Source organism: Xenopus laevis, chromosome 2S (genome assembly GCF_017654675.1).
Source record: "Xenopus laevis strain J_2021 chromosome 2S, Xenopus_laevis_v10.1, whole genome shotgun sequence".
In the NCBI taxonomy this organism is placed as follows: domain Eukaryota; kingdom Metazoa; phylum Chordata; class Amphibia; order Anura; family Pipidae; genus Xenopus; species Xenopus laevis.
The window spans coordinates 73,148,353-73,163,098 of record NC_054374.1 but is presented as its reverse complement, the minus strand read 5'-3'; the positions used below and the strand labels follow the sequence as shown (position 1 = coordinate 73,163,098).

The window sequence follows — 14,746 nt, the reverse complement described above, 5'->3', positions numbered from 1 at the left end:
CTGGGATTCGTTTGATTCTGGACGGCCAGGGTGTGCGAGTGTAAGTTTTTCTTTTTACAAATGAAATAATCTATCCATTTCATGTGACATTGTAATCAATGCAGCACTCACTTTAACAAGTCTTCTCGGCATTGCTTCTGTGGTGCAAAACAAGCAACAGCCCAAACTTTGATCTCAATACCAGCGTAGAACTGCTTTCCTCTCATGTCCCAAACACCCTGGTTTGGGGTGGCCACAGTTTTATTCTAGAGAAAACAAAACAGAAACAATTCATTGACCTCTACACCATGATTATACGATTCTACACTTAGCTTAGCTAAGCCCCTGCTGTGAGTGAGCTGCAGACTTTGGAAGGGAGGGTGCCTGCATCTTCTTTTCTCTAACAGCTTTCTGCATGCTCATTTGTTAATGAAGTCCCGGTAATGACGCATGCGGATTGGTTAGGCTAAAGGGGAAGTTGAAACTTCACTCAAGGAAAAAATCAAGGCAACAATGCAGGCACACAACCTCCTTCCCTCCCTTCAAGTCTGCAGATCACAGACAGCGGCTAATCTAATAAAGTTAGGGCCCCTGTCCAACAATGTGTTTTTTGATTACACCACATAATAATGGATGGGGCCTTGTGATTTCTGATGGCAACCCTGTAAAAACACCAAAAAGTTTTATTGGACCCCATCTATAAATTGCACGTTTTTTTGTATTTAGAACTTCAATTGTCAATGTCTTCTAAAACCAAGGCTAAGAGCACAGCGCTGTTCCTTTGGCATTTCTCCACTGGTGGAGAAAAGCCAATGTGCTTCAATCTCATACTTCATGTATTCTGTACAGACAGGCATGGCATCAGGCTGTGTGCAGATACATAGCACAAAATGGAAAACTCCATGTCTGTCAGTGCAGATACACAAGGGAGAGGAGAAAACAGGTGGAGAAAGCGGAGGCACAGCCCCGTGTGCCACTGGCCTAAAGCCAGGTATAGATAACCATCTTCTATTTTGGTGAGTTTGCCAAACAACTTGTTCGTCGGATTTGGAAAGTTCTGGTACAAACCAGGTGTAGAGAGACCTGGTGGATGAATGTCCCCTATGTGACCCTATAGATTTTTAAACCTACCCAGTAACTCACATGCTAGGCAGTAACAAGTACTTCTTCTGTTTATACCTTTTAAATGTATACAAATAAAGAAAACCATCCTTTCTTCACCACTAGGCTACAGCCTTTCTTGTTTTTGACAATACCCTCAACCAGGGATCCCCAACCTTTTTTTTTACCCATGAGCAACATTCAGAAAAGAGTTGGGAGCAACACAAGCATGAAATGTGTGCTTTAATTGATCTTTTGATATCCATATGTGGACTGTCAGCCTACAGGAGACTGTTTGGCAGTACACCTGGTTTTTATGTAACCAAAACTTGCCTCCAAGTCTGCTTGGAGGCCACGGAGAGCAACATCCTTGGGGTTGGTGAGCAACATTTTGCTCACGAGCCACTGGTTGGGAATCACTGAACTAAACTACTGCAGGGATATGAAAAGTGAAAGATTCTGACCACCCACAATAATAGTAGTTTAGGCAAGACTGGAATTGCAAACCAAGCAGAACCTTCAGAGGATGTGGAAAACAAAGAGGAAATAAATGTATACATTTACGTCTACATTTTTAAATGCAAAGAAATGCAGGTTTCATTTAAACAGGTATGGGATCAGTTATTCGGAAACCTGCTATCCAGAAAGCTCCAAATTATGGAATGGCCATCTCCCATAGACTCCATTTTATCCAAATAATCCAACTTTTAAAAAAAAATATTTCCTTTTTCTTTGTACTAATAAAACCATACCTTGTACTTGATCCAAACTAAGATATAATTAATCCTTATTGAAAGTAGAGCCAATGTATTGGGATTAAATCATGTTTAAGTGCTTTTCTAGTAGATTTAAGGTATGAAGATCCAAATTACAGAAAGATCTATTATCTGGAAAACCTCAGGTACTGAGCATGCTGGATAACAGGTCCCATATCTATATTTCGCAGTTACATGTCCCTTTATTTTTTTTGTCTTACATTCTGCTCCTAACTTTCTGACTCTTAAGCTGGCCATACACGGGCAGATAAAAACTGCAAACAGACCAAGTCGGCAGCTTATTGGCCTGTGTGTGGGGCCCTCCGGCAGGCTTCCCCGATTGATATCAAGCCGAAAGTCGGCCAAATGTCTATCGGGAAGAGTTAAAAATCGTCTGTATTCCATACATGATGATCAGATTGTTGGGCCCTAGGTCCCACGATCGGATTAGGTGATATCGCCCACTTCAATTTTGGCATATCGGGCGGATATGTATGTGTATGGCCACCTTTATTTTAAGAATGTATAGCCCCTATGCTTTTCCACTATGAGCAATGAAAATATGTGAGAATATGGAATTGTTATTTTTGTTGCTATATCTCTTGCATATCTCTCATATCGACCTTTTTGGCTAATCTTATTTCCTTTAGTTATTAAATTTCAGGCTAACTGTTCCTTACATGGAGATCAGTAATGCATCACCAAATGTTAAAAGAAGGGTTGCTGATTCTACTACTGCCGTTTCAAATACAAAAAAGGAGGGTTGTGGGTGCACTCCTAAGTCCATATAAAAACATATTTAAATACAATCCCCTGTCTATAAAAAGAAAAACAGGGTTTTTTGTTACAAAGTTATGATCATAAAATTGATAAGCCGCCATACCACGTCAAGGTAAACCCCATACGGCGGTCCCTAACTTGTCTACCTGTGATCAAAATATAAAAGCTTGGTTTCAATCTGTGGACTAGATCCTCCCCCACCATCTGCATATGCGGCTTTTGAAAGGGAGACTGCCCAAACCAACGCCCATTTTTAAAAAACAAATGTGACTGTGAAGGGACTATAATGAAGGCAAAGTAAAGTGTATATATATATATATATATATATATATATATATATATATATATATATATATATATATATATATATATATATATATATATATATATATATATATATATATATATATATATATATATAGGTGCACACTTGTGTGTATGTGTGTGAATATAAGTATAAGTACAGGTGTGGGTATAGATGTAGAGAAGAGATGAAAAAGGAAGAGCTAAATGAGGAGTGTAATAGGTGTAATGTATGTGAATCAGTGCAAAAGTGTTACCTATAAGTCATAAGTGCAGCAGATACTCAAATACATACCCTACTCGTCAGTTGATTAGCTCCCATTCATTAGCAGACGCTTGGAGAGGAACAAACCCTTATATTAAAAAGTATACTCATTCTTACGCGCATAGGACGTACCAACAAATAGACCAATATTTTTTTTTTATCTCACAGGAACTTACACCACAATTGGGCGAGGTAAAGCTTTTTAATGTCCCATGGTCAGATCATTCCCCTTTAATGCTTCCTTTAATGTGTCTGATGATCTTGCAGGTTTAGGTGAAAACTCAATGATTAATTATTAATGATTCCCACAATTGAGTAAAATATAGCAACAACCCTGGAGCAATATTTTGAAGATAACGTGGGTTTCATTTCACAGGTGACTAGATTATGGGAAACAGACAAGGCCATTATCAGGGGCAAATTTATCCAGCTAGGATGCTGAAGTAAAAAACAGAGCAGTGCACTTATTGATAATCTGTCCCTGAAACTTGATAGAGCTATATGCGGGTTGTCACACTGCTGATCTAAGGAATGAAAAACTGTACCCAATTTGAACTTAATTTCTCTCTCACATACAAAGTTGTTAAGCCGTTTCGCTGGTCCCAACAAAGGTTTTATTCTAACGCCAATTCAAGCAAAATGTTAGCCAACTGAGACTGAGAAATCTACCCCCACCCTGTAGCAACATATCCCCTTAAACAAGCGAATGAACACCTCATTAGTAACCCTCAAAAAATTGTCCATAAATTTGCAGTTTTATAACTCGTTATATTTATCCCCATCCTACACCCTTCCTAGACAATACGACCGATTGTTTCACCAGCAGCTCCACTTCTACAAAACCAAGTTTGAACAATGTCACTGTTGCAGAAAGTCAGAAAGATTTAGGGCCTCCCAGTTAATACATTATGCAAGGTCTTTAAATTATTGGAAGAAAGCTGAAGATAATTTCTTCTTGGAAAGTTGGTGTTCACCAATCCCAGTGCAAATGCATGATCACTATACTTTACCCTTAAAATATCTCAATCAAGAGAACACTTGAATACTTGTCGGGATATAATAAAGTTCTGTTAATACATAAATACAGTATTATGAGAGCCATCTTACAAAGTTATAATCGAATGGTACTTCACTCCAGAGAGTATTGCTAAAAGTATAATGACAGCACACACTAGCTGCTTTGGGGGTGTACCCAAACCAGTTCTATGTATCATATTTGGTATACATGCCTGATAGTAGTTTGCATCTGGGCCAGAGTATACAATATTTTTTCTATACTTCATATTAACAAAATGTGACCCACTGTCTGCCTTACGAAATAGAAAATGCGAAGGCTTTACAAAACTAAAGCATAAATTGCTTACGGTCATTTTCTTAGCGACTAAACAAATTGCTAAAGCTCTTCCTTGCTTTTAAGCAAAATGACAAATGAAAAGATTGCTAGCTTTCTGTCCAACACTCACGCCAAATTCTTAAAAATCTGGCAGACATGGCTCAACTACAGATGGCCAGACCACTCAATGAACACACTGCTTTCAATATAATTTTATGAAGAGCGGTCTCCTCTTTTCATTCTGGTTTCAACCTGCTCAACCAGCGTTTTCAGTATCACTATGATAAATGGTAATTAGTCATGCCTTGAAATAGTTTAATTACAACTACCCTGTTTGACACAATACAGTGTTGCATTTAAGATGTTTCATTGTTCGCTTCTGTATGATTTGTTAAGATATAGACTTTATTAACAAAAATTATACCACAACCTTGAAAATGTCAAAAATTAAGGAAGAAAAAAAAAAAAAGAAGGGTTGCTGACAAATATATGTGTTTAAATCATTCAAATGCTGTTACAGTTTAAAACAGCCTCATGCACTCACCCGTCCTCCATACTGAAGCATCGGTGCTGGTAACACTCTGCCTGTAAGGTCTGTCATTTCATTATGAACAACAATACCAAACTCCTTAAGGTAAGGATCTGGTCCACCAACCATGCTGTTACTCTTCACCTAGGAAAACATAAGTAGGCAGAGTTAGCCTCACCTTATTTTAAGAACGGTATCATGTGGAACCTTTGATTTATTGGCTATTAGTAGTTAACTAATGTAGCCCAGGCCCTGCCACAGTCTACGCCACTGGGCATCACTGCTTCAATTGGCAGCTTTCATTTCTGAGGACATGAAGAAAAACAACAAAAGTGAAATGGCTTGCAATGACATGATGTAAACATAATGATATTATTTATAAAGGACAGGTCAACCTATTTTCCTCTTTATATCAGGAAATAGCTCCTCCCTATCTGTAAGCATAATAGGAGGGTTTATGCAACAGGAAAGCGAGAGAATTAAAAGGATTATTCACATAACTTTTAGTATGGTGAAGGAATACAAGTCACCGGCACAGGTCATCTTTTGGATCTTACTAAAGAGTAATAGTTAACTTAGGTGAACAATCGCTCTAAATGGATTCGGTCATTTTTGTATTATTTGTGTTACTTACTAAATTATATTGTGTACATTGCAAGCAATTAATTCTACCATTTAACATTTTATTATTGAACCTATAAAAGTGTATTTTGTTCTAATATTGGTGTGTAGGCAGTTATCTCATGTGCTTTCAGAGAGATCCAAGGCTTCAGAATGCAACTGTTTTCAGACAAGATGTTTTTCATACTCAAAGTAACTGAAGGAGTCACTACTTGGGTTAGCCAGACTTGGATTTTTACTACCGAGTGCTTCTCTCATATCTACCACTAGGTGGGGCACGGAAGCAAATCTAGCAATGCAGGCATCAGGGAGCAGTTAGCTGGCTGCCTTCCCATTGTTCTGCTGGTGGGCTTCTGGGGGGAGGAAGGTGAGGGAAATCTCTTCAACTTGCAGTGCATAATTAAAGAGTTTAACAGAGTAGAAGTCACATAACTGAGGGCACCTGGGAAAACATGCCTAGCCCATGTCAGATTTCAAAGCTGAATATTAAAAAAAATATATTTAATAAAATCTGTTTGCTCTGGAAATGGATTCCAATGAAAGATTCTGCTGGAGGATCTGTTTTTCCATGACAGAATTCCTTTAAAATATTTCAGTCTCCTACTACTAAAATTAAATCTACAAACCATCTTAAAAGGGATAATGTGTTCCTTTGAAGACATAGCAAATTATATCTTGAAAGAAACAAATCACTGTAGAAGCTGGCAGTGAAATTACAATTGTAACTTACAAAAAAATGCCATTCCTTATTAAAATGATGATGGCATTGCCGCTATTCTATTGCATGGACTTTCACACACTGGATAGGGCTGTGAGAGACATAACACACTACAACTGCAGCAAAATTGCAAGATGGTGAGTGTGGATAGGTTTGTTTTGAAAGTCTTGATAAAAATGACCATGCCATGTATGAATCTGGCGATGGACCTTCAATTGGTCATTCCATGGGGCAAAGATGATGTTTAATCTCTGTAAAGCACTGAGGAATATAATGGCATTTTTATACTACTAAATCAACTAATACCACAAACATTATTATCATTATTAATTTTGTCAGCACTACCAGTCTGCCCCATGCAGTTCTAAATATCAGCAGTTTAGAGGGTGAAGCAGCGGAAATTCTATGCGGTCACGAACCAAATGCCATGAGTAATAGTATACAAGCATAGAATATTAAGTACCTACCAGCCTGCTAATCTCCTCCTGTCTGTCTGGAGCAGATCGGGCTGTAGCTTTGATCATAGTGGAGGTCTGATTGTCGGTCAGCTTCTTAATACATCGCTGGCCAGCTACAATATTACAAACCTAGAAGAAATGCAATGCACACATGCATTAAGAATAACATTTTATTTTTAGCAAAGAATATCCAATGTGTAAATTAAAATATAACAAGACCTCAATTTTACGTTATGGCATTTTACAGTTTTGTGGTTCCAAAAATTTATAATTCATTTTAATGGGTGCTTCTCTAGGATTTTTGACTATAAATATTTCCTGATTTTTGTCCTCTGTGAATTCTATTTTTAGGTTTAAAATACTAACCAGATACACCCTTTATTCGTCCTGTAAAAAGTGGATTTCAGTTAGTTTGCATCTCATACAGCCAAACACAAATCACCTATTGCTCTTGGCTGTGCATCTAAATGTCAGGTCTTGTATATGACATGTACATATGGGGGGGGGGGGGCGAAGTCGCTGATTTCAATAGGTTTAAATCAATATATGTAGTTGAACCATTTCTTATGTTTGGCCCTGATGAGCTGAATACCTAAATTTCATAAATGCAGCAGTTTGTAATATTAGCAACTATCTAATAATGATACTTGTGTAAAATATATACAAATGTAGCACTTTGTAACAGTTCAGAATCTGAACCTGGATTACGGCATTGCCAAACAAACTCCAGAGACAGGAACATTCAAATATAAACTTCAATTGTGGAGAAACAGTCAAATATAAAACATGAAAAGCAACTGAAAAAAGGAATTTATTTCTGGTGAACAATCTGAAAAACAACTCAACTGAAAAAGTGTTTGGACTGTGAACAACCCCTATGTTCCGGTTTTGGATTCAATCTGGCATCTCAGTAATCCAGGTGCAGATTTTGAACGATTACATTTGCTAAATTAGTTGATGCATTTAAGCATCTGTAGAATATTGGCAACTATTGTATCAATTCTAACAGTTACCTTTAATGAAAATCAGGGATTCTGCTCAGCAGGGCCAAAGAAAGAAAGTATCAACCCCACCCCCAGAGCAGCTTCAGAAAGACATAAGAAGTTGAAATACTAAACTTTAAACTTCAATATTAGAAAAATGGTAAACAGAAAATAGTTAAAAGTAATTTTCACTGATAATATCATCAAAGAAAACCCTAAACTGTTGCACAAGTGGCTTGTTTAAAAATTGGTGAAAGACTCAAATCTGTCTATGCAGCCTGTCATTTGCTTTAATGGAAACAGACCATCAGCAGCAGTGACGAGAACAGACTGACATTACAAATGTTATGCACTGCAGCACTTTTGGGCCAGGGAGTGGAGGGATGGCTTTGCAAGCTGCTCTTTACTTCCTTTTTCACTTATGTTAAACCTTTCACATAATGTTTAACTGTGTTGCAGTTTCCGTTTCATAACTGCCAGTTTGATAACAATGCAAACATGTTTGAGGCACTGTGGTTGCCGTTAAGACTGCTAATATATGCATTTACAGTGCGATAATATTTTTGGGGCCTGCAGTTAAAGGAGTACTCCCCCAGGAGACTGGATCCTAGGGTTGACATGGAGAAGACCTTTTTTTTAATTTGTGTTAGAAACCTCTTTTAAAAAAAATATATATATATACGAAGAATTTAAAAATTCAGACTGTTTCTGTAATTTTCAAGTTAAACTTCAGTTTGCCCTCTGAGCAATCTCTCTTCATGCAACAGTTAGGCCAAAACACATTGGAGTGCACTCCTTTGAATGTATTACAGCTGTTTCACAATAACCAACTCTTGACACAAAGCCTGAATGCAACGTGCTGAGAGGGAGATAGTGAAAAGTAACCCAAGTGTTTCACAAACGGTACTGAATTTTCAATTATATTTAACAAGTTTGTAACTTCCATGAGATGACTTCTTATATTCCATGAAATTACAGTGTGAAATTACAGAAAGGCCATCTCCCTTACATTTATTTTTAATCAAATAATTCACATTTCTAAATAGATTTCCTTTTTCACATAAAATCAGTATATTGGTTATAAAAAAAAAAAAAAAAGACCCAACATTTATTCTCAAACACCGCATTCTGGTCTGATTTTCACAATATGGTGTGCTGATCTTTTTACAAACATACAATACATTTTTGATACTGCACCCAATTTATGCAAGTGTGAATGTAGAAAAACAGACAATTTCAACAAGGATTAAACCCGCTGATATTAATTTGCACATGGGCAGGATTGCTTTCTAAATACCGAGAGATTTCAGCAGTTTTCTTGGCTTGCATGCCTTGCTCCTCCTTTTCTTCATGTGTTCAACAATCCTCTGTGCCATTTGACTTCACATACAGTAACTTAATTTAGGGATTCATTTTTTTGGAGTTCTTTGTATGTGTAAATTTCTTGGGTTGTTAAAGTGTGTGAGTGTGTGTGTGTACACAGTAATACAGTAGGACAAGACTAGTCCTGTGACTGAAGCTAGGAACACTGACCCAGTACTTGAGCATGGTGTGCACCCATAAAAAAAAAAAAAAAAAAAAAAAATAAAGCAGTTTTTCAGTTCAAGACAAAACTGCACACTAATATTTGGTTACGGCTGACGCATAATTAGAAATATGCGATTATTTAACAGCATGTGCAATAATTACTACATTTGCAGTATGCCACTTACCTCAAGTGGTAGGTATGTGTGTTTCTGCTCCTGTCCCACTTGTAGGCAAGGGAGATGGGGATATTTTAACTGTAAGCTATATTTCTGCTTAAAGTACTGTGCAACAGTACACTCCATGGCTTGACCATTCTCCAACTGCAAAGGAAACCTGTACATAAAGGATAAATTATTTTTGAGCAGTACTGTATAGGACATTTAAGCTCACTTCAAGCATTTATTAGTGCATATTAATAACAGCAAGCAACATCAAAGCATTGAATCAAATTGTATTATATTAAATGTATAGCATACCTCATGTCTGCCACTCCCTCCTGACGCATTTTGCGCCATTGGGCACTTGATCAGAAGAGGTATGGTTGTATTAGGGCAAATCTTTTTTTTATACCCTGCGTTTTTTTTAACCCATATTCTGAGGTTCTCTGCCTAATCACATGATTTAATACGGTATATCCATAAGGTTACTAATGTAACCTTGTCAAAACATCAATAACTATTTTATTATGGAACAATTAAAAACCATTCAGATCAATTTTAAGCCTTTCAATATCATAACCTGATTTTATAATTTAACTTTATACTATGCAAGGTAATAAAACAAGGGAACATATACCTAAGAATATTTATAAAACACACAAAGATACAAAAATATAAAAATCGATTTAAGAGCACTATTTTTTTTCAAACCCAACATCAACTTCATCACAATAAAGTGCACATGTACTCTAGCGCATACATGAAATAAGGAGAGAAAACGTCTCTCAATATTTTAACAACATTCCTACCTTCTAACATATAACTGGGCAGATTTATCAAGGTCGAATTTCGGTTTCATGTGAATTTTTTTTTACTCAGTAAATTCGAATATACTCACAACTCGAATGGGAGGTTATTTAAGAAAAATTAGAACGTCTTATATTCGATTGAATAGTCCTGACCTGAAAATTTGAGTTAAATTGCAATAGAGTTATCCCTCCAAAAAAAAAAAAAAAAAAAAAAAAAACTGTCAGGAAGGCAATTAACATATTCAAAATGGTTCAATGGACCACTGACTTGGCAGGTTTTAGGTGGCTATTATTCGAATTAGAACGGTTTTCATGGTCGAGGTGTGATAAATGTTACATTCAAATTGGGGGATTAAAATTCGATGTGTGAATTTTGACACCAAAATACAAATTGAAAATTAGATTTCACTATTCAACCCTTAAAGGGGTGGTTGGCCTTTAAGGTAACTTTTATTATGTTATAGAACAGCCAATTCTAAGCAACTTCTCAATTGATATTTCTTTTTTGATAGCTATTTGCCTTTTTCTGCAGAATCTTTGCAGCTTTCAAATGGGCGTCGCTGACTCCCTTCTAAAAAACAAATGCTCTGTAAGGCTACGAATGTATTGTTACTTTTTATTACTGATCCTTCGGTTTAGGCCTCTCCTATTCATATTCCAGTCACTTATTCAAATCAATGCATGGTTACTAGGGTAATTTGGACCCTAGTTACCAGATTGCTTAAGATGCAAATTGTAGAGCTGCTGAATAAAAAGCTAAATAACAAAAACCTTCAAGAATAAAAAATGAAAACAAATTGCAAATTGTCTCAGAATATCACGCTACATCATACTAAAAGTTATCTTAAAGGTGAACAACCCCTTTAATAAACCATAATTTATTACCCTCTTTTTTATTTATTTATTTATTTTTTTCAAACTCCTGATTTTTCTTTTTGCTATATTCATTTTTACACACCACGCACCCTCTATATGGAAATCCTCTCTAACATAATTTTTTTTTTAATCATGCAGTCTACTGGGAGCTATTTTAACACCCATCTATCTGGCATTCCTACTTATGGTTTTGTACTGGAATAGGTGTCGCCTCTGGCGACAACTGATCTGTATATGCAGAATAGTGTAGTTCAGGGGCACCATCTTCCCTAGCGGTATCTTCTGGACCCTATTTCTTTTCAGTAATTTATGGAGCTTTCCAGCTCCAATAGTGCACGCACCAAAAGCTGAAGTGTCAGTGCTCAATTAATGAAGCTGCAGAGGCTGTCAAACATGGCATCCCTGTGCTCCACATGCTGTTCTGCATATACAGGGGAAACTTGTTCTGGTGTGGCACTGTGTGGGGGCGGTTTAGTTCTCCTTTAATAGAATATAATTTTGATGTTGTTTGCTGTGATTATTCTGCATTAACCATTAAGTCAGTATAACCCCGTCTTGTAACCAAGACACAAATAATAGTGCTTATAAAGACATGTACAGAAACCCCTTAATACTAAAGGAAATTGGAAAGTATCTTACGTCTGGTGGCTTGCTGGCCTTCTTGTAACATTGCAAACCCTGTATTTTCTTTTCATCTGTCCACAGTGTGTCACTTCAACTTTCAGACCTGAAAAATAAAATATTGATTTTACATAACATTGATGACTGAACATAGAAAGGGTGGAGAAAGTGGTAAACACAACTAAAGAATGTTGTAAATAAATCCACATTAATGCTAAAAATGTATAAAATAACCATCACCTCTTATTTCTTTGGTGAACTTGACACGCTGTGAATCAGTCAGAGGCTTGGTTTGCTCATTGATATTCTGCACATCTAGGACTTCACACATAAATTCTATGACCGGCTGAGCACGGTAAAAAGCGGTTGCAGAAACTAAATAAAAACAAATGCATTCGGTTACCAATAATAACTTGCATCACTGTTTTCTTTATGCATAAAAGAAAGTATATATCGGTGTGTGAATAGATTACATTTGGATGCTTTGATTGCCAGTTGTCACTCATTTTATAAAAACATTCATGTATAAGGTGCTTTTGTTTTGCTCACTGTTTTTATGGAAAAGTGGTTGAAACCCATACTTGAAAAGTATACTTTTCTATTGGACTGTGCAAAACCTGATTGCTTAAACATTAACTTGCAGGAGTGACCAAAATAGATAAGCTTGTGCGACAAAGCGGCAGGGCTGGTCTTACCAACTGTGGGGCACAATTGGAACCATTTTGGTGGGGCCCCCTAGAAGGTGTTTTGCGGTCTTACACAAGGTTCCAGGGCTGGGTGGCAAATACCAACTGCCTTTCCCTCTGTCCTATGAATGCTGTCATTTGGGGTTGGGGACAAGTTGGCCCATTGTTCCTCTAATTTTCTTTAGACTATGTATACAGAGCACATTTATTCATGTTCACAGTACAGTTAACAATAGTTCTGTAAAGAACTACCCTCAAACCTTCCTGTTTTATGGTAAATAGTTCAGGGGAATACCTATGCTGCTTTAGTTTTATGGTCTCTCTCTATACAGGCTATGAGCAATCTTAAGTGCTGTTCCTGCTGAATTTAGACCATGCCCACTTTGGAAAAAACACAGAATATATAGATAGCCAAGAGTCCATTTTAGCTCTTCCTAAAGCACAAATCTCATCATTTTGAGAAAAAAGCCACTGATGCAATTTAATTTATAACATCCAAAAACATTTAGCAGAATGAATACAGTTGCAATGTATAATACACAAGAACAAAAGGCAGGATGACCGCAGTGTCAATTCCATGTATAATACTCTCCCAGAACTCACAGCAGGACAGCACAGTGGCAATTCCATATATAAATACCCCAGAGCTCATAGCAGAATGACCCAGTGGTAACAACATGTACAAATAACCCCAGAATCAGAGCAAAATGGCACAGTGGCAATTTCATGTATAAAGACCCCAGAACTCACAGCAGGACAGCACAGTGGAAATTCCATATATAAATACCCCTATTTTTTTGTACAATATTAAAATAAATAATCTTACATCTTCAGAGTTTCAAAATCAAAATATCTAAGCTGAAGTTCTTAACACTGCACCGAAAGTTTGGGGGGGGGGGGTAAAGGGATTTTTGGAAAGTAGTCAGCCACCAACTTAACTGCTGCAGATAAGTTTCTCCACAGCCCAGTGTGAAGGAAATTCTTTCCCCGGGACACAATGTGTGGACAGGAATGTTGTTTCTTAATGATACTGACTGTGCAACCATGTATCTACCTTTTCCTTTTATGAATTGTTTTTCAATTACATCATATGTTCCTTTTCTCTTTGTTTTCTTTATCCATCTTTTCTATTTCCTTCTGCTTTTCAGCTTTTCATCTCTTTCACCTCTCTGTTCCCTCTTACTTCTCTCTACCTCATCTTAACATTTGGACATTTATTTGTTTAGCATACTTTTACACAATGTGCCATTTTCTCATCTTTTCTCATTTTTTTTTGTTAAGATAGACTCTTCTCTTAACCCCTTTTCCACTTCTCTTTTTTGCCTGGGACACCCTGGGTGCCGCATATGGCTTTCTCCTTTCCCCTACCCTGACTATTCACCAAGTTCCAGTATGTTTTATTCTTATGTAGCCATGTGTCTTTATAGCTACTTTCCATACTTCTCAACCTCAACAGAAATAAGCATGGTCAACTTCCAGAATCCTCCTCTAAGCATGCCATTAAGCTTTGTATATTTCTTTTTTCTTTTATAGTCCTGTGTGTTTTTGTTAAAATAAAATTTAATTTGTTTAATGCTATAACGCATATGACAATAACAATTTGCTCCATATTGCAAAGGCAGGGAAAGAAGAGGCCTTAATACCCCAAATCAAGTAATTACAACTCAAGTATTTTAGAAAAACAATACATTTTTTTTTTAAGAAGAAGAAGAAGCACAAACAGAAAACAAATCGTATTTCTTTAGTGCCTGATATTTTTTTTTTTCTAAATTTTATATGTGTCAAATCAGCTGGCTGGAATATTTGGAATTTTTAATAACAAAAATAATACTAATTTTTTTATGTAGGTTTTGAGAACTGTCCTGTATATAAATCTGTGTTGCAGCAATACATGTAAGCTTTTATAACTATATATTTTACCCCACCTCCATGTAGCACTCTGTCTTCCTAAACCTTTTATCTTCTCTTCACCTTTGTCATTCATTTTTTGTACTGTATTTAGTCAGTTTCTTTCCACGTAAAGTGCGATTGTGTGGTGTCTCACCCATTAGTCTATCTCTCTCTTATCACACTATGCCTGCATTGACCTGAGTTTCCTATACCAGAACGCTGCCACAAAGTTGGTCTGCCCCTTACACTGCCCTATAACTCCTCAGCATTCCTACACAACAAACTGTCCTCATTTGTAATGTGCTCTGCAGTAGCACCCAGAACAGATGAAAGAACAGACACCAAAAAAGTTCC

At 36.8% G+C, this 14,746-nt stretch overlaps 1 protein-coding gene across 3 annotated transcripts in view; it reads right to left on the bottom strand.

Annotated features, from left to right (window-relative positions):
• ago4.S (argonaute 4, RISC catalytic component S homeolog) overlaps nt 1-14,746 on the bottom strand; it is a 46,031-nt gene that overhangs the window by 12,587 nt on the left and 18,698 nt on the right. For all 3 annotated transcript variants that reach the window (XM_041583984.1, XM_041583982.1, XM_041583983.1), the window contains exons 6-11: nt 12,057-12,191; nt 11,835-11,922; nt 9,538-9,685; nt 6,852-6,971; nt 5,061-5,189; nt 112-245 (exon numbers count right to left, since the gene is read on the bottom strand). In XM_041583984.1, coding sequence (XP_041439918.1) covers nt 112-245; nt 5,061-5,189; nt 6,852-6,971; nt 9,538-9,685; nt 11,835-11,922; nt 12,057-12,191 — 754 coding nt within the window. The remainder of the gene's footprint in view (nt 1-111; nt 246-5,060; nt 5,190-6,851; nt 6,972-9,537; nt 9,686-11,834; nt 11,923-12,056; nt 12,192-14,746) is intronic.